The sequence below is a fragment of the Palaemon carinicauda genome, chromosome 4 (genome assembly GCF_036898095.1).
Source record: "Palaemon carinicauda isolate YSFRI2023 chromosome 4, ASM3689809v2, whole genome shotgun sequence".
NCBI lineage: Eukaryota > Metazoa > Arthropoda > Malacostraca > Decapoda > Palaemonidae > Palaemon > Palaemon carinicauda.
This window is the reverse complement of record NC_090728.1, coordinates 102,494,704-102,516,583: the sequence shown is the minus strand read 5'-3', so window position 1 is coordinate 102,516,583 and position 21,880 is coordinate 102,494,704. Positions and strand designations below refer to the sequence as shown.

Here is a 21,880-nt window from a genome sequence, read left to right as displayed (position 1 = left end):
CCAACGAAAAAATTCATTTTATGGTAAATTTTTCTGACTGGATAAAGACTCGAACCTACGCTTCTGAGCTGAAGCAATCCCCAGCAGTAGACGTACCCTTTAACAGTCCTACTAAAAAGTGCCCTGGAGCGTCCGGGAATGTAAAAAGCGCCAGGGAGAAAATAAAAGGTGCCCGGGAGAAATTTGCCTTACAAAATAAGGCAACCGTTCTTACCCTATACAAATAGGATAAACACGTTAATAGAAGGGGAAAAAACGATTGAAAGGAAAGACTTAAAAGATATGTATATATAAAAAATATATGTGTTCTTAAATGCGAAAAGTTATTGGTATTTGACAGAGTTATTAATAAATAATAATTGAAAGGAAAGACAAAATATTTGTTTATATAAAAATGTGTGGTCTTAAATACGAAAAGTTATTGGTAGGCTTTTTATGTATGGAAACTTAAATCTATCTGCTTGTAAATCTAGAAATTGGATACTGTTATTATTTTCATTTTCTATAGTAAATTTTATGGATACCACACTGAAGGAATTAATACAGATAAAAATCTCCTTATATATATATATATATATATATATATATATATATATATATATATATATATATATATATTGTGAAATTATGAATTGTGTAGCCTAGAATATAAGATGCGTATGTCAATAGAATTAAAAGAAAATAAGCCACCTTTGATTACCACTATCATGAATGAATACCAATCTTAATATCCATTATGAGTATATTTTTCTTAAATTTCATGTAAGTAGAGTTTGTCCGATTTCACTGAATAAAATGGCTGAATTTGGCCGGGAAATGCAACGAATTTGGCCGGGAGAGACATACTGAACCTGGCAAACCTACTCCCGGGGCCATTCTATTTCTCCCGGGCACTGCAGTATTTATTTTCACCCCGGGCGCTTCTGGGCGCTTTTTAGTAGGACCCGACTTTACTAATTTATTCCTGTCGAATTCTGGAATCTGTACTTAAACTTGAAATTAACTGATCTCCATCATTTATTTATTTCCTTTCCTCACTGGGCTATTTTCCCCTATTGGAGCCCTTGGGCCTATAGCATCTTGCTTTTCCAACTAGGGTTGTAGCTTGGCTAGTAATAATAATAATAATAATAGCTCACTGGTGTGTTTGCAACACGTAGCTATTTATGATGATCATTTTTCACGCGTGTTAGTGATAAATGATCGTCATAAATGTATTGGAGAGAAATTTTGTGAGGGAAGAAATGTAATAATTTAATTTTCTCCCAAAGACTTTTAGTTTCCAGTTTGTAAATTGCGCCTAGAAAACTACACTCGGTGATTGTTTTGTTTTGTTAAAACAAAAATCATGGATATGATTATGAATAATTCAAGGATGCCACGGTCTACTTTTAGACCGTGGGAATGAGAAATAATAACGATTTTGTACACTACTACCGCTAGAGCGTTACTGGGTACTTTGGCCAGACAGTACTAAATTGGATTCCTCTCTCTGGTTACGGCTCATTTTTCCTTTCTCTACACATACACCGAATAGTCTGGCCTTTTCTTTCCACATTCTCCTCTATCCTCATACACCTGACAATACTGAGATTACCAAACAATTCTTCTTCGCTCAAGGGGTTAACTACTGCACTGTAATTGCTCAGTGGCTACTCTCCTATTGGTAAAGGTAGCTATGGTAAGCAGCTCTTCAATGAGAAAGACACTCCAAAATCAAATCGTTGTTTTCTAGTCTTTGGTAGTGCCACAGCCTCTGTACCATGGTCTTCCACTTTCTTGGGTTAGAGTTTTCTTACTTGAGGATACACTCGGGCACGCTTTTCTATCTTATTCATCTTCCTCGTGTTTTTTTAAGTTTTTTATAATTTATATGAAAAGATTAATTTTAATATTGTTATTGTTTTTACAAAACCTAATTTTAATTATTTATTACTTTTCTTGTTGTTCATTTATTTCATTATTTTCTCACTGGGCTATTTTTTTCTGTTGGAGCTCTTGAGCTTCTAGCAGCCTGCTTTTCCAACTAGGGTGTAGCTTAGGTAGTAATTGTGATAATAATACTATAGTTTATATGGACGTCATAGATGACTTTTCTATTAGGCCACTATGTATGTGGTCATAACCTATGTGACGAGCCGAGAGAAGGGTTGTGACTCAAAGGCAGGAAGCAATCAACTGAGTTGTATTATTAAAGAACACTCTCCTTTATATACAAAACCTCAAGGCAACAGGAAAATACACATTCAAGAAATGACAATGTTACATAGGCGACACATAGACGTTTGTTCTGGTTCTTTTTAGTGCGAGGGAAGAGCGCAGATACAAGCATAATATATACAAAATAATTTATGTACGATTGTGTGACACACGGTTGGTACATGGCTCCCCCCCCTAAAAATGACATACTGTACATGTTAAATAGGGCGCCCTGATCTAGAGAGGCGAACTATAGGCGGGTCATCTGGCAGTAGATAAGCAGGTTTTAGACGATCAATGGAGACCCAGTCTTCTTTGCCACGAATGTTTAGTAGGAATGCTTTCGGACTGCGTCGGATCACAAGGAAAGGACCCGTGTAAGGGGGCGTTAGCGGTGGCTTGCTAGTGTCGTTGCGCAGGAAGACGTGCGTTGCAGAATGCAAGTCTGTTGGTATGTGATGCTTCGCTGGGGGCTTGTAAGTCTGGCGGCATGGAGTAAATTTTCCCACGACGTGACGTATGCGCTGGATATCGTCGGAGGAGGTTGTAGAAGGAAAAAATTCGGCAGGGACGACCAACGGGTCGCCATACACCATTTCAGCTGCCGAGACGTCGAGGGCGTCTTTAGGAGTGGTCCTTAGTCCCAGGAGGACCCAGGGAAGCTGAGTAAACCAGTTGCAATCCTTGCAGCCCGACATCAAAGCTGCTTTGAGGGTGCGATGAAAACGTTCAACCATTCCATTGGCAACGGGGTTGTAGGCCGTTGTCTGATGTAGGGTGATGCCCAGGAGATTTGCTAATGATGTCCACAATTGAGAGGTGAAAGTGGTTCCCTTGTCAGAAGTAATATGCTCAGGGATACCAAATCTTGGAATCCATCCGGAGAGTAAGGCAGATGTACATGAGGCGGATGTTGCAGTTTCCATGGGAATGGCTTCAGGCCAACAAGTGGAGCGGTCAATGACGGTAAACAGGTAACGATGTCCTTGTGATGTGGGTAGGGGGCCTACAATGTCGACGTGAATGTGTGCGAAACGACGCTGAGGTTGAGGAAAGGTGCCCACTCCTGAATCCGTGTGTCGATGTACTTTGGAAGTTTGGCAAGAAGTACAGGCGCAGACCCAATCCTTAGCATCCTTAGAAATGCCGTGCCAAATGAACTTTGCCTTCAGCAGCTGTGCAGTAGAACGGCACGAGGGATGTGAAAGGCCGCGAATGAAATCAAACACCTGCCGTCGCATGGGAGCAGGAATCCAAGGTCGCGGTCTACCAGTACTGATGTCACAGAGGAGGGTGGTGTTGGAGTCTTTGAGGGGAAAGTCTTCCCAATGGAGGGACGTGCAGGATGTCCTACATGCTTGATACTCTGGATCCTGTCGTTGGGCTTCAGCCAGGGTGTTGTAATCAAATCCCAGTTGAACGGCAGCCAACATGTTTCTTGACAGGGCATCGGCAACGGGATTAATTTTCCCAAGGATGTATTGAAGGGTGCAATTGTATTCAGCCACGGCGGAGAGATGTCGGCGTTGATGGGCAGACCAGGCGTCAGACTGTCGAGTGAAGGCGTGCACCAGAGGCATGTGGTCTGTGCGAATGACGAAGGGCGTACCTTCTAAGAAATGACGAAAGTGACGGACAGCCAAGTGCACCGCCAGCAATTCTCGATCGAAGGTAGAATAACCCGATTCTGCCTTGGACAGTTTTCTGCTGAAGAAGGCCAATGGGCGGGGCGAGCCGTTGACCACCTGCTCGAGTACTGCACCAATAGCGACGTCGCTGGCATCGGTGGAGAGAAGGAGAGGGGCATGTGAGATAGGAAAAGTGAGACCCGTAGCAGTTGATAGGGCCTTCTTTGCATTGCAGAAGGCTGCTTCTTGAAGGGGACCCCACTTCAGGTCCTTTGGCTTGCCCTTGAGGGAGGCGTAGAGGGGAGCAAGAGTGGCTGCAATGGCCGGCAGAAAACGGTGATAATGGTTGATCATGCCCAAGAATTCCTGCAGAGCTTTGACGATCGAGGGCACAGGGAAGTCCTGAACGGCTGCTACCTTCTCAGGGAGGGGATGGACTCCTTCAGGAGTGATGCGGTGCCCTAAGAACAACACTTTGTTGGCGCCAAAGGTACACTTGTCGTACCGGACTACAAGGCCGTTTTGTTGCAGGCGGTTGAGCACGATGCGCAGGTGACGGAGGTTTTTCTCTTTTGAGGAGGAGAACACAAGTATGTCGTACACAACATACACAGAAAGGGAGGTCCCCTAAGATGCCATCCATGAGACGTTGAAACGTGGCCCCAGCATTACGAAGGCCAAAACAGGAGTAATTGGAGGTGTATGTACAAACGGAGTGGTGATGGCGGTCTTGGGGATGTCTTCTGGGTTCATAGGCACCTGATAATACCCCTTCAGGAGGTCGAGCGTAGAGAAAACCTTCGCATTGTGCAGGTAGGAGGTCACGTCGGCAATGTTTGGGAAGGGGTAGTGATCCGGTTCTGTTTGCATGTTCAGGCGCCTGTAATCCCTGCACGGACGGAGGGAGCTGTCTTTCTTCAGAACGATGTGTAAGGGTGACGACCATGGGCTGGAGGCCTTTTGGCAAAGGCCCATTTCCTCCATTTCGGCGAACGTCTGTTTGGCGGCTGCCAATCGTTCCGGTGCCAGACGTCTGAATTTTGCGAAGACTGGGGGTCACGTCGTCTTGATATGGTGATAAATACCGTGCTTGGCAGGAAGCGTGGGCGTTTGGAGAAGTTCTGGACGGAAAACTTCCGGGTACGACGTGAGGAGGTGGGCGTAGGCATCCGTGGGAGAGCGAGGTTAGAGGGGGCGGGTTCAAGAGGTGTCGACAAGTACGAGTCTGCGTTGACCAATCGTCGGTGGGCGACATCGATCAGAAGGTGGAAATGAGAGAGGAAATCCGCACCGAGGATTGGCATTGTGACGTCAGCAACGAGAAACTTCCAATTGAATTTACCGTTTCCGAACGATAATGTGAGGTTCTCGTAACCGTAGGTGGGTATCGCAGATCCGTTGGCAGCTACCAAGCGGACGTCGGCAGATGTAGACAGACTACGTAATGCCTTGAAGAGTTTCCTTGGCAAAAGAGAACGACAAGCACCCGTGTCTACCAAAAATCGCACGCCCGTTCCTGCATCCTGTAAAAAGAAAAGATTAGAAACACGGGAGGCCACCGCCACAAGCGATGGCCTACTTACACGTTTTTTGGCCACTGACAATCCTTGGCACATTTCTTCGCGGTTGCCCCGAATCTGAAGTGGTAGTAGCAAAACTGCGGCAGATGGTAGGTAGTAAGTGGCTGTAAAAGTCGTTCGTTGGGGCGCGAGCAATTGGTGGGTGGTGGGCGGCTTTGTCGCTGCTTCGGCTTTGGTCATCAAGTCCTTTATGGGTAAACTATCGACATCGGGTATGGCAGCGCGTATAGGTCCGGGTAAACGGCGTATCCAAAGGGCATGAAGTAGGTTCACCTCACGAGGAGAGCCGTCTGCGGCAGGTTGAAGGCGAGCGATACTGGTCATTTCCCTGAGGGCAAGCGAAGCCCTTTGGTCCCCCAACGGTTGTTGCGAGAGCTGAAAAAGCTTTGCTATACGGGCGGCTGGCGACGGCGAGTACTGCTGCAGAAGGTATGTTTTGAGGGTGTCATACACTATTGGGGTGTCTCCATGTTCACAAAGCCAGTCGGATATTTCTGGGAAGGTGTCCTCGGGTATCGCCGCGAGAACATAATCTGCTTTGGTGGTTGAGCGAGTCACGCCCCTGATGCAAAACTGGACTTCTGCGCGCTGAAACCAAGCAAACGCCTCTCCGCTGGCAAACGATGAAAGTTTGAATGGAGCGGCTGTAGCGCCAACTGCCGTAGAGTCCGTCATAGTACCAACGATGGAGGGGCGAGGGGGTGGGGGGGGGAAGGCGGTGGAAGCGAGTCGACTTCCGGGGTCACCAATGTGACGAGCCGAGAGAAGGGTTGTGACTCAAAGGCAGGAAGTAATCAACTGAGTTGTATTATTAAAGAACACTCTCCTTTATATACAAAACCTCAAGGCAACAGGAAAATACATGTTCGAGAAATGACGATGTTACATAGGCGACACATAGACATGTTTGTTCTGGTTCTTTTTAGTGCGAGGGAAGAGTGCAGATACAAGCATAATATATACAAAATAATTTATGTACGATCGTGTGACACACGGTTGGTACACCTACCTATGAATAACATTAACATTGAATTCTATCATTCTTCGCTTAAGCGATTTTATTTTAATTCTCTCTAATAATTATTATGTGGTTCGAAAGAAACCTTTCATTATCACTGAGAGAGAGAGAGAGAGAGAGAGAGAGAGAGAGAGAGAGAGAGAGTTCACTTTACTTTCACAAACTAAAAAGCACTGATTACTGAACATGTAATCAAAGGTGGGTTGGGGAGGGAACTTTGGCTATCGACACCACACCCCCAGATTAAATGTTTAACCATGAACATTTTACTAATCCTATCCCTAAAATTTTAATCTAGTTAATTTTTATTTAAGATTGTAATATATTTGGGAAATAAAAAAAAAAATTATGTCATTCTCGCCCTAAGGAAACTTGCTCCCACCAAATTTCAGGTTATTTTCTGACGTGGAATAGATTGCAGTAGAGCTTGGGTCTCCTGAAGATTACTTCAGCGGGAATTACTCAAATAGCTTGGAAATGCACAGTACTGTATATTGCGACAATTTGATTATCAACTTATATTCACAATGTCGGTTTCTATTTACATTATCTGGTTTGATACATATCGCCTGCGTCTTTTGATTTGAATATAGAGAAACACCTATTTTCATTTACATTCAAAACAAGGAAGCATCCAGATAATTCTCACCACTTCGATAATCTTCACTCTAAAATATCAGAGAGAGAGAGAGAGAGAGAGAGAGAGAGAGAGAGAGAGAGAGTTATCAGAAAAATCCTATTACTATTATTATTACAAGCTAAGCTATAGCCATTGTTGGAAAAGCAAGATGCTATAAGCCCAAGGACTCCAACAAGGAAACATAGCCCAGCGAGGAAAGGAAACAAGGAAATAGATAAATTGTAAGAAAAATAATTAACCATCAAAATGAAGTATTTCAAGAACAGTAACAACATTAAATTAGATCCATCAGATATAAACTATAAAAATACTTTAATTAAAAAACAAGAGGAAGAAATATAAGATCGAACAGAATGCCCGAGTGCACTCTCAGGGAAGAGAACTGTAATCCGTGAAAGGCCATGGTAAAGAGGCTATGGCACTACCCAAGACTACTATTACAGTTACTATTACTTGCTTAGCTACAACCCTAGTTGGAAAAGCAGGATGCTGTAAGCCTAGGAGCCCCAACTGAGAAAATAGCCCAGTGAGAAAAGGAAACAAGCAAAAATAGAATATTTTAAGAACAGTAACAACATTAAAATAAATCATTCCTATATAAACTATGAAAACTTCAACAAAACAAGAGGAAGAGAAATTAGATAGAATAGTGTGCCCGAATGTACACTCAAGCAAGAGAACTCTAACCCAAAACAGTGGAAGACCATGGTACAGAGGCTATGGCACTACCCAAGACTAGAGAACAATGGTTTGATTTTGGAGTGTTCTTCTCCTAGAAGAGCTGCTATCCATAGCTAAAGAGACTCTTCTACCCTTACTAAGAAGAAAGTACACCCTGAACAATTACAGTGAAGTAGTTAAACCCTTGAGCAAAGAATTGTTTGGTAATCTCAGTGTTGTCAGGGGTATGAGGACAGAGAGGAATGTGGAAAGAATAGGCCAGACTATTCGGTTTACGTGTAGGCAAGGACAAAATGGGCCGTAACCAGCGAGAGGGATCCAATCATTCCAATGTAGTACTGTATGAGCTGTTAAAGTACTCAATAACTCTCTAGCGGTAGTATCTTAACACAAAATTCACAATGAGACCCATATTGCGTCCGGCAAAGCATGGAAATTGATTTGTGAACTTCTAATTTGTATATAGCTTTTTTGAGACTGTTCTTTGAGGAATCACGTTCTATACTGTACAAATGAATACACTTTTTTAACGATAATTTACTTCAAAATAGGAAATGCTAGGATCCCAACGGCTTTGGTCATGACTATACTTTGGTAAAGGATTTAGCAACTGACAAATTGCCAGTTAATTATTCACGTGGTTTTGAAGGCGTTGTTGATAGTTGGTTTTAGTGCACATTTCAAACCATTTATAGAAAAATCCTCACTATTACATGGAAAGACAGAAGCGAGATTATTTTCCTCGGAAATTCGGAATTAAAAGACTATTATTCAAATATAGGTACCTACATTTTCCTAAAGCAGCGGCATTCAAGATATTCTACAACAACGTGACTTTCCATTTCAGATGGAAAAATGGAAAAGAGATGAGCGGGTGTGGATAAAATTCCAGTCAAACAGAAAGTTATCGTAGTTCAGAAAGACATAAGGACATAAACCCACGTGTAAATCAATGCCAGCACCAAGATTCGTGAACGTTTCTAGATCGTTCTGGAATATTCGGTCGCGCAACTCACGTCTTTTAGATCTTCCGGTAATAGTTCCAAGATAAAATTCGATAGATTAATTTGAATTAGAAACTAGGGCGTCTTTTAAGCATTATTTTGTATACAAAAGTAGTTAAGGGAGGATTTTACTATGATTATCATGAGATTAATGCATGTTGTTTAATCGATCAAATGCGTGTGTCGGTAGGTACGAGCCTGCGACAGCTGAGAGACTGCGAGTTGCTCAGCCTTACACTCCGCTGTGGGCCTGTGGCGCTGTTCGAACCTGTCATTCTACCCCCAGACTCTGTCGTAGCCGGAGCTGCTGAACTCTGTATCACGAAACGTCATAGTACTGTATAACGCTCTTCGTCCAACGTTCGTCGTTAGTGTTTGTCCTTCCTTTGTCGCAAGTGATTTCACAGTAAGTGAGATTATTTATTTGTGTTTGTTCGACCAGTAAGTTTTCGTTTAACATAATTTTGAATTTGTTCTCGCCCAATAAACAAGGTTATTTTAATGATTTTACGTGTTTAACACTCGGAAGCTGATGATAAATGCTATTTCCTTATTTTACTTCAATTTAGTGGTTTTATTCTTATTTACTGTTGAGTTGCATGGGTAATTGTCATTAAAAGTGTTGCCACCTTTCTATAATCTACTAGACCTATGTATAACTTTGCAGTGTACCCAATGTAACTTACTAGTCGCCAACATGTGAGAAACTTGAAAAGACTCGGTGTAAATCTTTACTGGGGCAAAGGAGTTTCACGATGAACTTCGTATATTTTCGTTGTTGTTTTCTTTGGTTAAATCTTGTGGCTTATTGGAAAATATGCACTTGGCAATATGTCACGCAATCCTTAACGTATTCTAGCCTTTTGTAGAATAAACCGAAGTTACTATTTAATATATATGTTAGCTTCACTTTAGTCATCCACTTTTTAAAGGCTTCTTTGTATATTGTATGTTTATCCTGCCAAACTATTCCAAATCAACTAGCCGCCGTAAATCGTTATTTAAAGGGTTGAAGATTCCAATCCCCTAAGTCGAAGACTGTAAGGACGGCTGCGGCAAGTCTTTACCATAACGTCCCTCAATATTGCATGTAGTGCAATAATTTGTAATCCAATTGATAGTCTCACAATGTTCAACACTTAGAAATATGGTTTCAAGTGTGACCGAGTATTGGATTAAACTTTCCAACCAAATAGTCTAGAACCTTTAAAAAATAATGTGCAAACTCTTGCTTTGTCTGGTAAGGTTTTTTTTTTTTTCCCGTGAATATATTCTGGTCCTTTAAAAAAGAACCTGCTCTGAGCTTGCTTTCCCCTATAGTTCGTGGACTTATAATATTTTTTTTCTTATTTATTCCTGAATACGTTAATGATAATACCTCAATCCAGTTTTCTTTCAATATTTTATCTTCCATTGCATATTTCATTCTCATCATCTCTGCATCCTATTTATCTTGAGCCCAACCTCATGTGACATTTCATGCATTTTGGTAAGCAAGCTTTGCAAGTATTGTGGTGTTCTGCTAATAAGGACAGCATCATTAGCATACTGTAGGTCGGCTAATATTCTTTTACTAATCTAGTCCAATCCTTCTCCACCATCCCCAGCTGTACAATGCATTGCAAGATCCATGAGGAGGATAAACAGCGTAGGTGATAATACATTCCCTTGCACTTGGTATTCTCATGAACAGACTATCAAATTTACATATTTAAGAGGAATTCCATAATAATGCAGGACTCCACAAAATTGGCTGGTGAACACTATAAAAGACTGTTTCATAGTCCACAAATGCCATGTAAAGTGGATTTCTGTATTCTACACATTGCTGTACAACATGACTGAAAATTTGGTCAGTACAAGTATTTTTTGGGGCTCAAACCATGACGTCCTGATGGAAGGTTCCTTCAGTAGCTTCCCGAGGGTATATATGACTACAGTAGATATTCCCAGAGAATTAAACTAAAGGTTTCACAGAATTCTAACTTCTGGCGCGAGTACCCTTAAGGTTACCCTTTAGGGTATCGTATAATAACGGGACGTATGCTTGACACTCCACATAGCTATCTGCACCCCACATAGCGTTTACACTTCGAGGGGGAAGTGTGGCAAGTATAGGAGGAGCCGTTACAAAACTCTCCACCTACGTTACTGTTACGGTACCTAGCGACGCAAACAAACGGCCGCCATCTTGATTGACGTCACATCCGCTCGCTTCATTTCTTGTTTTGTAGCGTACCTGATCAGAGTGTTTTTCCCAGTGTTCACTAATTATTTTCATTATGTCGCAATCTTCAGCCTCACCTTCTGGAAAGTTGAGTACCATATTCTTGTAGTGGATAAATAAGCTCCAGCCGTAAAGTAACGACTTTTTATCTTTAATTCTTGTGTTTTGTGGCGGAGCTGTGCCCCAACCGGAGGTGTCATGTTGCGACACTGCTGTTCGCCTCACATGCTTTATTTAGTTAGCCAGAACAGCCCTCCCAGTCTTATAACTAATTATCAATATTAGTTAGTCTTCATTGCTAGGAATTAGTTATATTATGCCGATAGTATTCGTTTTCGGCGACAAGTGTTAGCCGAACCCTATGCTAGATTGTTAGCCTAGCCCTTAGGCTCGATAGCCTACGTGTTCATGTTTACTTCTTGCATGATATAATAAGTGTTCCTAGTGTTATTTTAAGAATGAAGATATAGGCATTTATACAAACAAGATTCAGTGATTGCACAGATGTTAGTTCGCCTTCTAGGGAGTATACAAGGGGTTTTGGTGATCTTGGTAGTCTTCTCCCTTGCCCCTAACCTAACGCAAGGGCTCTTGTATACAGTGATGCCTCAGGATACGAAAGTAATCCGTTCAGGATACGAAAGTAATCCGTTCAGGATACGAAAGTAATCCGTTCAGGATACGAAAGTAATCCGTTCAGGATACGAAAGTAATCCGTTCAGGATACGAAAGTAATCCGTTCAGGATACGAAAGTAATCCGTTCAGGATACGAAAGTAATCCGTTCAGGATACGGTTTCGTATCCTGAATCGCGTTTTACATGTAAATAGCCTAATCCGTTCCAAGCCTTACGAGAAGACACCTTTTCTTCCATAAACACGCTAAACTGTAGTAATAAACATGCAATGCAGCCATTTCTATCATTCAATAATTAACCCAACCGTTAAAAACAGCATAATCCATTCCAGAAACCACTATGAGATTATTCAATAATGTAGTTATATCCTAGTTATCCCCCCCAAGCCCTAAGAAAACTGTCCGTTTTCTTTACTACTGTATAAAAGTTACGGTACTGTATGTAAAGCATTTGGATCAGTGAAGGTGTAATGTTACCTGTACGTACACCTAAATTAAGGATTGATACTCTTGAAAAAAAGGTTACAGTTAATTAGTGTAACAAAAAAGTTGAAACTTACCTTTTGATTGAGACGATGTCCGATAGCGAAGTCACGGCAGAGGAGGATGGCATAAGGCAGAAAACGTAACAAGTGACAGACTACGTACAGTAATTTTAAATATTAAACTTAGCCGGTGAATATATAATAGCTGACGTCTCCGACGGCTCGACAGAATTCAAAAACTCGCGAGCGATCGCCATGAAGGTAGCGGGTGTGCCCACCAGCGCCGACTATCGGCCAGATACCGCATATACATGTAAACAGCTCCAGTTCTTCTCTGTCGGTTTCATCGACAAGTCGATTCCACTCGCTATTATGATCTCGAGTTTTCTACCGAATTGGTGAAGTACTTGGTTTTGGTTTTATTGCTTTCGCCGTGTTGGATTATTCAATACTATCCTCAAAAGAAATGCTTTTGAAAGGAGAGTAAAAGTGTTTTGCCCTTGCTCTTTTATCTCTGGTTTTTTCCATAGAGTAAAGATGGCCGACCCTTCCCTTAGTGTACGGAAGTGTGTTTTAGGCTTTTAGCAATTATCTTATCACGTTATAAATTGTTGTTGTTAATTAAAAATTTTCCTCTATATATTTTATATCTCACCCGCCTTTATTAGGCCTCTTCGATTAGCTTTCCATTTGTACTAAACATCAAGATAAATTTTATGTTTTGTTTGTATGCGGCCTTATCTATTCCTCCCCTAGTCCGAGAGTAGGCGGTCCTAACTTGGAAACCGAAGTTAAACAACGTTGAGCCATTCAACTTTTATTTTCGTTAAGTTTAAATCATTTGCTCTGTAAGAGTTACGAAATGAATATTTTTTAGTAGATATTTTATGAAAGATTTTCTTTGAATAGTCTTCGTGCTGTTTCAAAGATGAACTAACGTTTGGTTTATTTATGCTACGCAGTTTGCGCTCTATCGTTACGATAGAGAAAGAGAGAATCACGGTTTCACTTTGCAGAAAGAGTAAATCGATTTTGACGTTTTGTTCATTCTTCTTTCAAACTGAAGTGTTTTAAATACTAATTTAAAGGAACTTGTTAATTTTCAATTTCTTAGTCCTTTCAGTTTTTTCCTTTGGTCAAATAACCTGTTTATTGACGAAGGGTGAGTGGGCATTTCTCTTCTGTGTGAAATCAAGAGAGAGAGAGAGGAAGAGAGAACGTTCCGATCTTTATTCTCGTCCCAAGCGAGTAACGTTGTTCTCGAGTCAGTTTTTTTACTCTCGTCCCAAGTCTCTGTACGGGGAGAAAGGATAAAACGTTTTTAGTTTTTATTCTCGTCCCAAGGCACTGTACGGTGAGAGATTGAAAACGAAGTTTTTAATGAACTAGTGTTTAGTCTCCTCCCCAGTCACTGATCCTTTTAACTTTATATATTTCCGTTTTATTCGATATATATGTTTACTGATTTTTGCTTGTATTAATGTGCTTACATTATATTGAAAAATACGATTTCAGTGAAGTAAGTGCAAAAACAGAAAATCGTAGTGATAAGTGATAATTGCGCAAAGTGTTTTTTAGTGTTGCGACCGAGGGTTCGTCTGTTCGTGCTTGTCGTTCACCTAGTCCGAGACCTCTTTCAGGCTCCCATGCTACCAGGGAGAAGTAATGTCGTAGGACTTATGGGGACGAGAGGCTTTAACCAACGAACAAACGTTCCCTCTATGGTATCGGGCGTGTCTAGCAAGATCGCCCCTACCATAAGACGAGCGAGGCTGTTTTTTCTCCTCGTCATCCGAAGGCTTCTCGCAAAAGAAACCTTGGAGCAAAGTTTCTAGACCCTTAAAGCGGAAGTCAGTCCATTCAGGACAGGTCCAGCGTCCTGGCTGTAGCCATGGGGACAGCTCTGACCCTTTGCAGTCGTCGGAAGACGGTTCGCCTATTAAACGCAAGCGTAACACGGGATCCGAGGGTCGCGGTAAAGGCAATGTTTGGCCAACACAGACGTTACTGTCGTCTCGGCCCGTTCCGACTCCTGTTGATCCTAAATGGGTTGTCCTGCAGGACATGCAGACTAAGCTTGCCTCCCTTATGGAGAAGTATGACGTTGAGCAGGTTCACGATGAACCTTCGCTTTCGAGTCGCCGTTACACTAAACGAGACTCTGGCCGTCAGCCGCCCAAATGAGCATTTCTCGTCCTTTTGACGTTATGAAACGTGATGTCGGTAGTTTGTCACGTCAGTCACGTGACTTGGATCCTCACTCGCTGCAGTCCCGTGTTGACTTTCAGCCGCTGCCGCAGCCTCGTGTTGACGTTCAGCCGCTGCCGCAGTCTCGTGTTGACGTTCAGGACGTTCGCCAACCAGCTCAGTTGCCTTGTTTTGACGTTGAACGTCAAGCACCGCAGTCAAGAGTTGTTTTAACTGCTCTATCTAGGCAGTCTCGACTTGACGTCGAGCGTCCTCCCGCACCTGTTGTTGTTGCTGGTCAGTCCTTTAAGCAGTTACATGACGTAGCGTCCTTGACTGCTACTGATGCTCCTTTGCGTGTGGACTCTGCTTGTCAAGCATTGCCACCACGGCAGGTCTCTCCCTTGCTTGAGACTCGGCAATTGTCGGACGAGGTTCCTTCAGAGGAGGAAGTTGCTGATATTCCCTTGGGGACTTTGTCAGACGGAGAGGAGCCTAAAGCTGCTCAGCCCTCTATGGACTTTAAATAAATCATGCTGATTTTTAAGGATCTTTGTCCGGACCATTTTGTAACTGCTGCTCCTCGTTCGCCTAAACGTCAGAGTTTACACTAGGCCTAGCTACTTCGAAGCCGTTGTTTTCTAAGCTAGTGCTCTCTCGCTCTTCTAAGAGAGCTTTACGTTTGCTAGGCGACTGGTTGATCACCAGGAGGAGTTTGGGGGAGACAGCCTTTGCTTTCCCTCCTTTTAAACTGGCTTATAGAGCGAGCGTCTGGTATGACACGGGAGAAGTTCTCGGCTTGGGAGTTCCTGCCTCTGCCCAGAGAGACTTCTCAAGCCTCATAGACTCTCCCCGGCGCCTGGCCATGAGACGCTCCAAGATTTTATGGTCGGCTTCAGAGCTAGACCATCTCCTGTTAGGAGTTTTCCGAGCGTTTGAAGTTTTGCTGTACAGTTATGTCATGCATGAACAAGGCTATCAGGGATGGCTCCAATGATCTGACAGCCACGTTCTCTGCAGGAACAAGACTATCAGGGATGGCTCCAATGATCTGGCAGCCACGTTCACTGCAGGAGTACTTAAGATGTAAGTGCGCTCAATGTGTTCATTGTCAAGACAAACTTCACGATGAAGACTACCAAGCTGTCTTGTCAGCATTATGGGAAGGCGACTGGATGGTCTCTCTCGACCTTCAGGATGCATACTTCCACATCCCGATTCATCCAAACTTTCAACTACATCTGAGGTTTGTGGACGGGAAAGTAATGTACCACTGTCGAGCACTGTACTCCGACCTCATTCCTGCTCCTCTTGTTTTTACAAGGCCCTTGCAAAATGTAGCAAGCTTTCTACATTTTTTGAGGATTCAGAGCCTCCCTTTATTTTGACGACTGGCTAATCAGGGCGTCGTCATTATATCGCTGTCTGGAGTGCCTCTAATGGACATTAGACCTAACCAAGGAGCTAGGTCTCATAGTGAACGTAGAGAAGTCGTAACTTACAGTATCCCATCCCAGACTATTCTTTTTTTGGGAATGGAGATACAGTGTCTGATTTTTCGGCCCTTTTCGTCTCCCGCAAGAATGGAACAAGCTCTGTTAAAAGTCCTTCACTTGCAAGAGAAAAACAGTTGCTCTGTAAGAGTTTGGACTAGCCTCGTGGGAACTCTTTCATCGCTGGAGTAGTTTATCTCTCTGGGGAGACTCAACCTATGCCCTTTCCTATTTCACCTAAAACATTGGAACAAGGAGAAGGGCTTAGTGAGTATCTCTTTCCCAATCTCCAACTCAGTCTAGACATGTCTGACTTGGTGGGACAGCAACATCAGACTTCGAGAAGGTCTCTCTTGCGATCAAGAACCCAAACCATGTGTTGTTTTCAGATGCAGCGGATTTGGGTTAGGGAGCTCCACTGGACAGTCTGGAAGGCTCGGTTCTTTGATCCACGGATCAGAAGGAACTCCATTTAAGGCAGTAACATCTCTCCTTTGGCAAGATTTGTGCAGAAATGAATGTCTTGGCGGACGGCTTCAGCAGAGAGGACAAGTCATCTCCATGGAGTGGACGTTGCATAAGACTGTGTGCGAGAAGCTATGGATGACATGGGGTCTACCCACCATAGATCTTTTTGCTACTCTCTCTGACAAAGAGGCTCTCGACTTACTGCTTTCCAGTTCCAGATCCAGAGGCAGCTCACATAGACGCTTTCCTGCTGGACTGGTCTCACCTGGACGTTTATGCCTTTCCACCTTTCAAGATCCTAGACAAGGTGCTGCAGAAGTTCACCTCTCACGAAGGGACCAGGTTGGCATTGGTTGCTCCACTCTGGCCCGCGAGAGAGTGGGTCACAGAGGTACTTTAATGGCTGGTAGACGTTCCAAAGAGTCTACCTTTAAGGATGGATCTCTTACGGCAGCCCCACGTAAGGAGTCTGCATCAAAGCCTCCCCGCGCTTCGTCTGACTGCCTTCAGACTATCGAAAGACTCTCAAGAGCTCGAGGATTTTCGAAGGAGGCAGCCAGAGCGATTGCGAGAGCTAGGAGAGCATCTACCATCAAGGTCTATCAGTCGAAGTGGGAAGTCTTTAGAGACTGGTGCAAGTCATCATCCATTTCCTCTTCCAGTACTTCTGTAGCCCAAATTGCAGACTTTCTCCTACATCTGAGAAATGTTCGCTCCCTCTCAGTGCCCACTATTAAGGGCTACAGGAGCATGTTGGCGTCTGTGTTCAGACATAGAGGCTTAGATCTGTCCAATAATAAAGATCTCCAAGATCTCCTTAAGTCCTTCGAGACCTCTAAGGAGCGTCGTATGGCAACTCCTGGATGGAACTTAGACGTGGTCCTAAGGTTCCTAATGTCCGACAGGTTTGAGCCATTACATTCAGCCTCCCTGAAGGATCTCACCCTCAAGACGCTTTTCTTAGTGTGCTTGGCTTCGGCTAAAAGGGTCAGTGAGATCCATGCCTTCAGTAGGAACATTGGCTTTTCTACAGATAAAGCCACATGTTCACTTCAGTTTGGTTTTCTTGGCCAAAAATGAACTGCCTTCTCATCCTTGGCCTAAGTCATTTGATATACCTTGCCTGTCAGAGATCGTAGGCAACGAGCTTGAAAGAGTGCTGTGTCCAGTTAGAGCTCTAAAGTTTTATTTAGCTCGGACTAAATCCTTACGAGGTGGATCTGAGGCCTTGTGGTGCTCAGTTAAGAAGCCTTCATTGCCTATGTCAAAGAATGCTTTGTCATGTTTTATTAGATTTTTAATCCGAGAGGCTCATTCTCACTTGAGTGAAAAAGATCATTGCTTGCTTAAGGTTAAGACACACGAAGTAAGAGCTATAGCAACTTCCGTGGCCTTTAAGCAAAACAGATCTCTGCGAAGTATTATGGACGCGACCGTTTGGAGAAGCAAGTCGGTATTCGCGTCATTTTACTTAAAAGATGTCCAGACTCTTTATGAGGACTGCTACACACTGGGTCCATTCGTTGCAGCGAGTGCAGTAGTGGGTAAGGGTTCTACCACTACATTCCCTTAATTCCAATATCCTTTTAATCTTCTCTTGAAATGTTTTTAATTGGGTTGTACGGAAGGCTAAGAAGCCTTTCGCATCCTTTTTGATTTGGCGGGTGGTTAAATGTCATTTCTTGAGAGCGCCCAGATTAAGGGTTTTGATGAGGTCCTGTTGTATGGGTTGTCGCCCTGGATACTTCAGCTCCTGGGAGTCTTTCAGCATCCTAAGAGGATGGCTGGGCTTCGTGAGGAAAGCGGACTAACAAGGCAGAGTAATCGTTAGAGTCAGCTTCCTTACCAGGTACCTATATTTATTTGGGTTTTGTTATGATATAACTGTCAAAAACTCTAAGCATATACGCCGTAAACTGTATTAATACTGGTCTCTACCCACCACCATGGGTGTGAATCAGCTATTATATATTCACCGGCTAAGTTTAATATTTAAAAATGGTATTTTGATTATAAAATAAATTTTTGAATATACTTACCCGGTGAATATATAAATTAAAGGCCCCCCCCTTCCTCCCCGATAGAGACCCAGCGGGATGAGAAGAACTGGAGCTGTTTACATGTATATGCGGTATCTGGCCGATAGTCGGCGCTGGTGGGCACACCCGCTACCTTCATGGCGATCGCTCGCGAGTTTTTGAATTCTGTCGAGCCGTCGGAGACGTCATCTATTATATATTCACCGGGTAAGTATATTCAAAAATTTATTTTATAATCAAAATATTTTACACACTTAACACATTAACACTTAAACTTTACGAAATAAAAAAATGGCAGAAATAATTAACACTTAACATTACTTATGGAAAACTATAAAATGAAAGAAAAAATTACTTTAACACTTAACGGTAACATAAAACTTAAAATTGAATTTTTTTTTTTGCTTTTTTATAACTTTACGTTTTTCATATTTTCTAAATCTCTTCTACTTCTTCATCACTTTCTTTTTTCTGTTTCTTTTCTTTACTTTCACCTTCTAATTCTTCATCCCTTCCTCTTTTCTTCACTTTCACCTTCGTCTTGGCCTACTAATACCGCTGGCCTCTTTAATAAGAAACTATCCATTGAAGCTTGTTTCTGCCTACTTTTCAACACATTTCTAAAATGCGTTAGGCAAACGTCATTGCAGTATTGAAGCGCACGGTTGGTATAAACTTTTTCTGGATGTTCCTTTTCGACGTAGTCTGCCATTTTATGGAAACATGCGAGAATTTCCTTAATGTGTGCCGTTTTCAAAGGTGTAAAATCCTCCTCATCACCGTTAGAGAACTGCTCTTGAACATCACTCACTTGCATCGTCTCCAACTCCTTCAGGTCGTCCGTCGTCAACTCCTCGTGGTGCTCCTCGATAAGTTCATCTATATCCTCCACGCTAACTTCCAGCCCCATGGACGTACCAAGATGTACGATGTCAGCCACCTCAGACTGCTGAATTGGTTCAGGATCGTCAACGATCTCGGCTTCGCCTCCAGGCTTCCCGAACCCCTCGAAGTCTCGTGCAGAGACAGCATCAGACCACAGCTTCCTCCAAGATGAGTTCAGGGTACGCCTCGAAACTTCCTGCCAAGCGAGATCGATGAGTTTGAGGCATATCACGATGTTCAAGTGATCTTTCCAAAATTCACGCAGAGTGAGGTTTGTACTCTCTGTGACTTGGAAACATCTCTGGAAGAGATGCTTCGTGTACAATTTTTTAAAATTTGAAATAACTTGCTGGTCCATGGGCTGGAGGAGAGGGGTGGTGTTAGGTGGTAGATACAGGACCTTTATGAAGGAATACTCGGCCAGAAGATATTCCTCGAGGCCAGGAGGGTGAGCTGGAGCATTGTCCAACACCAGCAGACATTTCATAGGGAGGCGCTTTTCTTCCAAATATTTTCGGACAGTCGGACCGAAGCAGACATTCACCCAATCAATGAAAAGTTGCCTCGTTACCCAGGCTTTAGCATTTGCCCTCCACATCACGGGAAGGTTCTCCTTGATGACTTTGTGGGCTTTGAAGGCTCGGGGATTTTCTGAATGGTACACCAGCAGGGGCTTTATCTTGCAGTCCCCACTGGCGTTTGCACAAAAAGCAAGGGTAAGCCTGTCCTTCATAGGCTTATGTCCGGGTAGCCTCTTCTCCTCCGCCGTGATGAACGTCCGACGAGGCATTTTCTTCCAAAAAAGTCCAGTTTCGTCGCAATTGAAAACTTGCTGCGAACTGTAGCCTTCCTGCAGAGTCAACTCGTCGAACGTTTTAACAAAGGCTTCGGCGGCCTTCGTGTCCGAGCTGGCTGCCTCCCCATGCTGTACCACTGAATGAATGCCAGTCCTTTTCTTGAATTTCTCGAACCACCCACGAGAAGCCTTGAACTCTGGGGGTTCCTGCTGGGATGTTCCTTCTCCTGCCCCTTCTTCGGCCTGAGAACGCACGAGATCACCGAAAATGGCGGAGGCCTTCTGGCAAGTTGTAGTCTCGGTGATGGTGTCTCCTGAGATCTCTTTGTTCTTGATCCACACAAGAAGCAGCCTCTCCATCTCGTCATGCACGTGGGTTCTCTTGTTAGAGAAAATAGTGACGCCCTTAGAAGGTGTCGCTGCTTTGATGGCCGCCTTCTGCTTCAGGATGGTGCCTATCGTAGATGGATTCCGGCCATACTCCTTGGCGATCGCACTTAAACGCATGCCAGACTCGTACTTTTTTACGATTTCAAGTTTCGTCTCCATCGAGAGCATCGTCGTCTTCTTCTTTCCTTCGGCAACATTCTTGGGACCCATGGCTACAGTAATACGTAATATACAGTACTTCCATTCAAGGTATCATCAACGCCTCCATGGAAGTTACCAGAGATATCTTTTTGTAAATATTTTATTGGAGATAAGAAGAATATGTCAGACCTAGAAGCCAGGTCTCTCTTTAATGAACATGTTAAAGAACATAGAGGATCAACTTTTATCTATACTGATGGCTCCAAATCTGATGCTGGCGTTGGATTTGGAGTACATAGTAATGGTTTTAATTGTAGAGGTGCACTTCCTCTGACTGCTTCCATATTTACTGCCGAACTGTATGGCATATTAACCGCTATTGAGAAAAAAGCGTTGGAGGAGGGTAATTTTACAATTTTTAGTGAGGCAAGGAGTGTCCTTTAAGCTATGGAAGTTTTTAATTCTAATAACCCTCTAGTTTTAAAGATTTTAGAATGGCTTTTCATTATTGGACGGAGAGGTATAACAGTTCAATTTTGTTGGGTTCCAGCACATGTAGGTGTGTCTGGGAATGAGAAGGCAGATTCACTGGCTAAGGAGGCTGCATCCGAGTTGCTGCCAAGAAGGTATCCCATTCCCTGTAATGATTTCTTACCTGACATCAAGAAATTGGTTTGCAATAAATGGCAACAGCAATGGGATAGTCAAGATGGCAATAAAATGCGAGAGATAACAAATGACATATCTCCTTGGAGGTATAATATGATGCCCCGAAAATGGGAGACGTCTCTTTGTCGTCTCCGTATTGGTCACACTCGGTTGACACACGAGTTTCTGCTGAAGGGCCAACACCAACCGTATTGTGACGACTGTTTAGTACCTCTAACAGTAAGGCATTTGTTGACCGAATGCCCCAATTATAACAACTTGCGGAATAGATATTTGTTTGAGGCTCGAGGTGAGGGTGGCAGGTTCATCCTTGCCAAGATTCTTGGAAATGATGTGTCCTACCATGCAAGTGGCATTTTTAGATTTATTTCAGAAGCAGGTCTTCTGAAAAATATTTAACTTTTATGATTTTAATGGAATACTCTTATTTTTTATTTTATTTTTTATTTTTGTATACATAAATTAAATGTTACCGGCGTCAATGACCTCAGATGTCAGGATGCCTGAAAACTTTAAATCAATCAATCAATCTCGAGGTCCATCCAGAGGGAGAGGAGGAAGGGGAGCAGGCGGCCGAGGTGGTAGACCCTCGGGAAACCAGAAGCAATGAAGTGCTTCTGGTGGGAGGAAGACTCCGTCTCTTCCAGTATCGTTGGACCTTCGATCCTTGGGCCCACAGCATCGTCAAGAAGGGACTAGGGTGGAGCTGGATAA

At 43.1% G+C, this 21,880-nt stretch overlaps 1 protein-coding gene across 2 annotated transcripts in view; it reads left to right on the top strand.

The window, feature by feature from the left end:
• Positions 1–8,979: 8,979 nt before the first annotated feature.
• LOC137640085 (heat shock protein 83-like) overlaps positions 8,980–21,880 on the top strand; it is a 31,297-nt gene continuing 18,396 nt past the window's right edge. Inside the window, exon 1 of one of the 2 annotated variants that reach the window (XM_068372540.1) lies at positions 8,980–9,156. Coding sequence is in view for 1 of the 2 variants with exons in the window: in XM_068372539.1 (XP_068228640.1) it covers positions 9,967–9,990 (24 nt within the window). In the remaining variant the exon portion in view is untranslated. Of the gene's footprint in view, positions 9,157–9,951; positions 9,991–21,880 lie in introns of those variants that run through there. The other variant, XM_068372539.1, reaches the window with a different exon arrangement.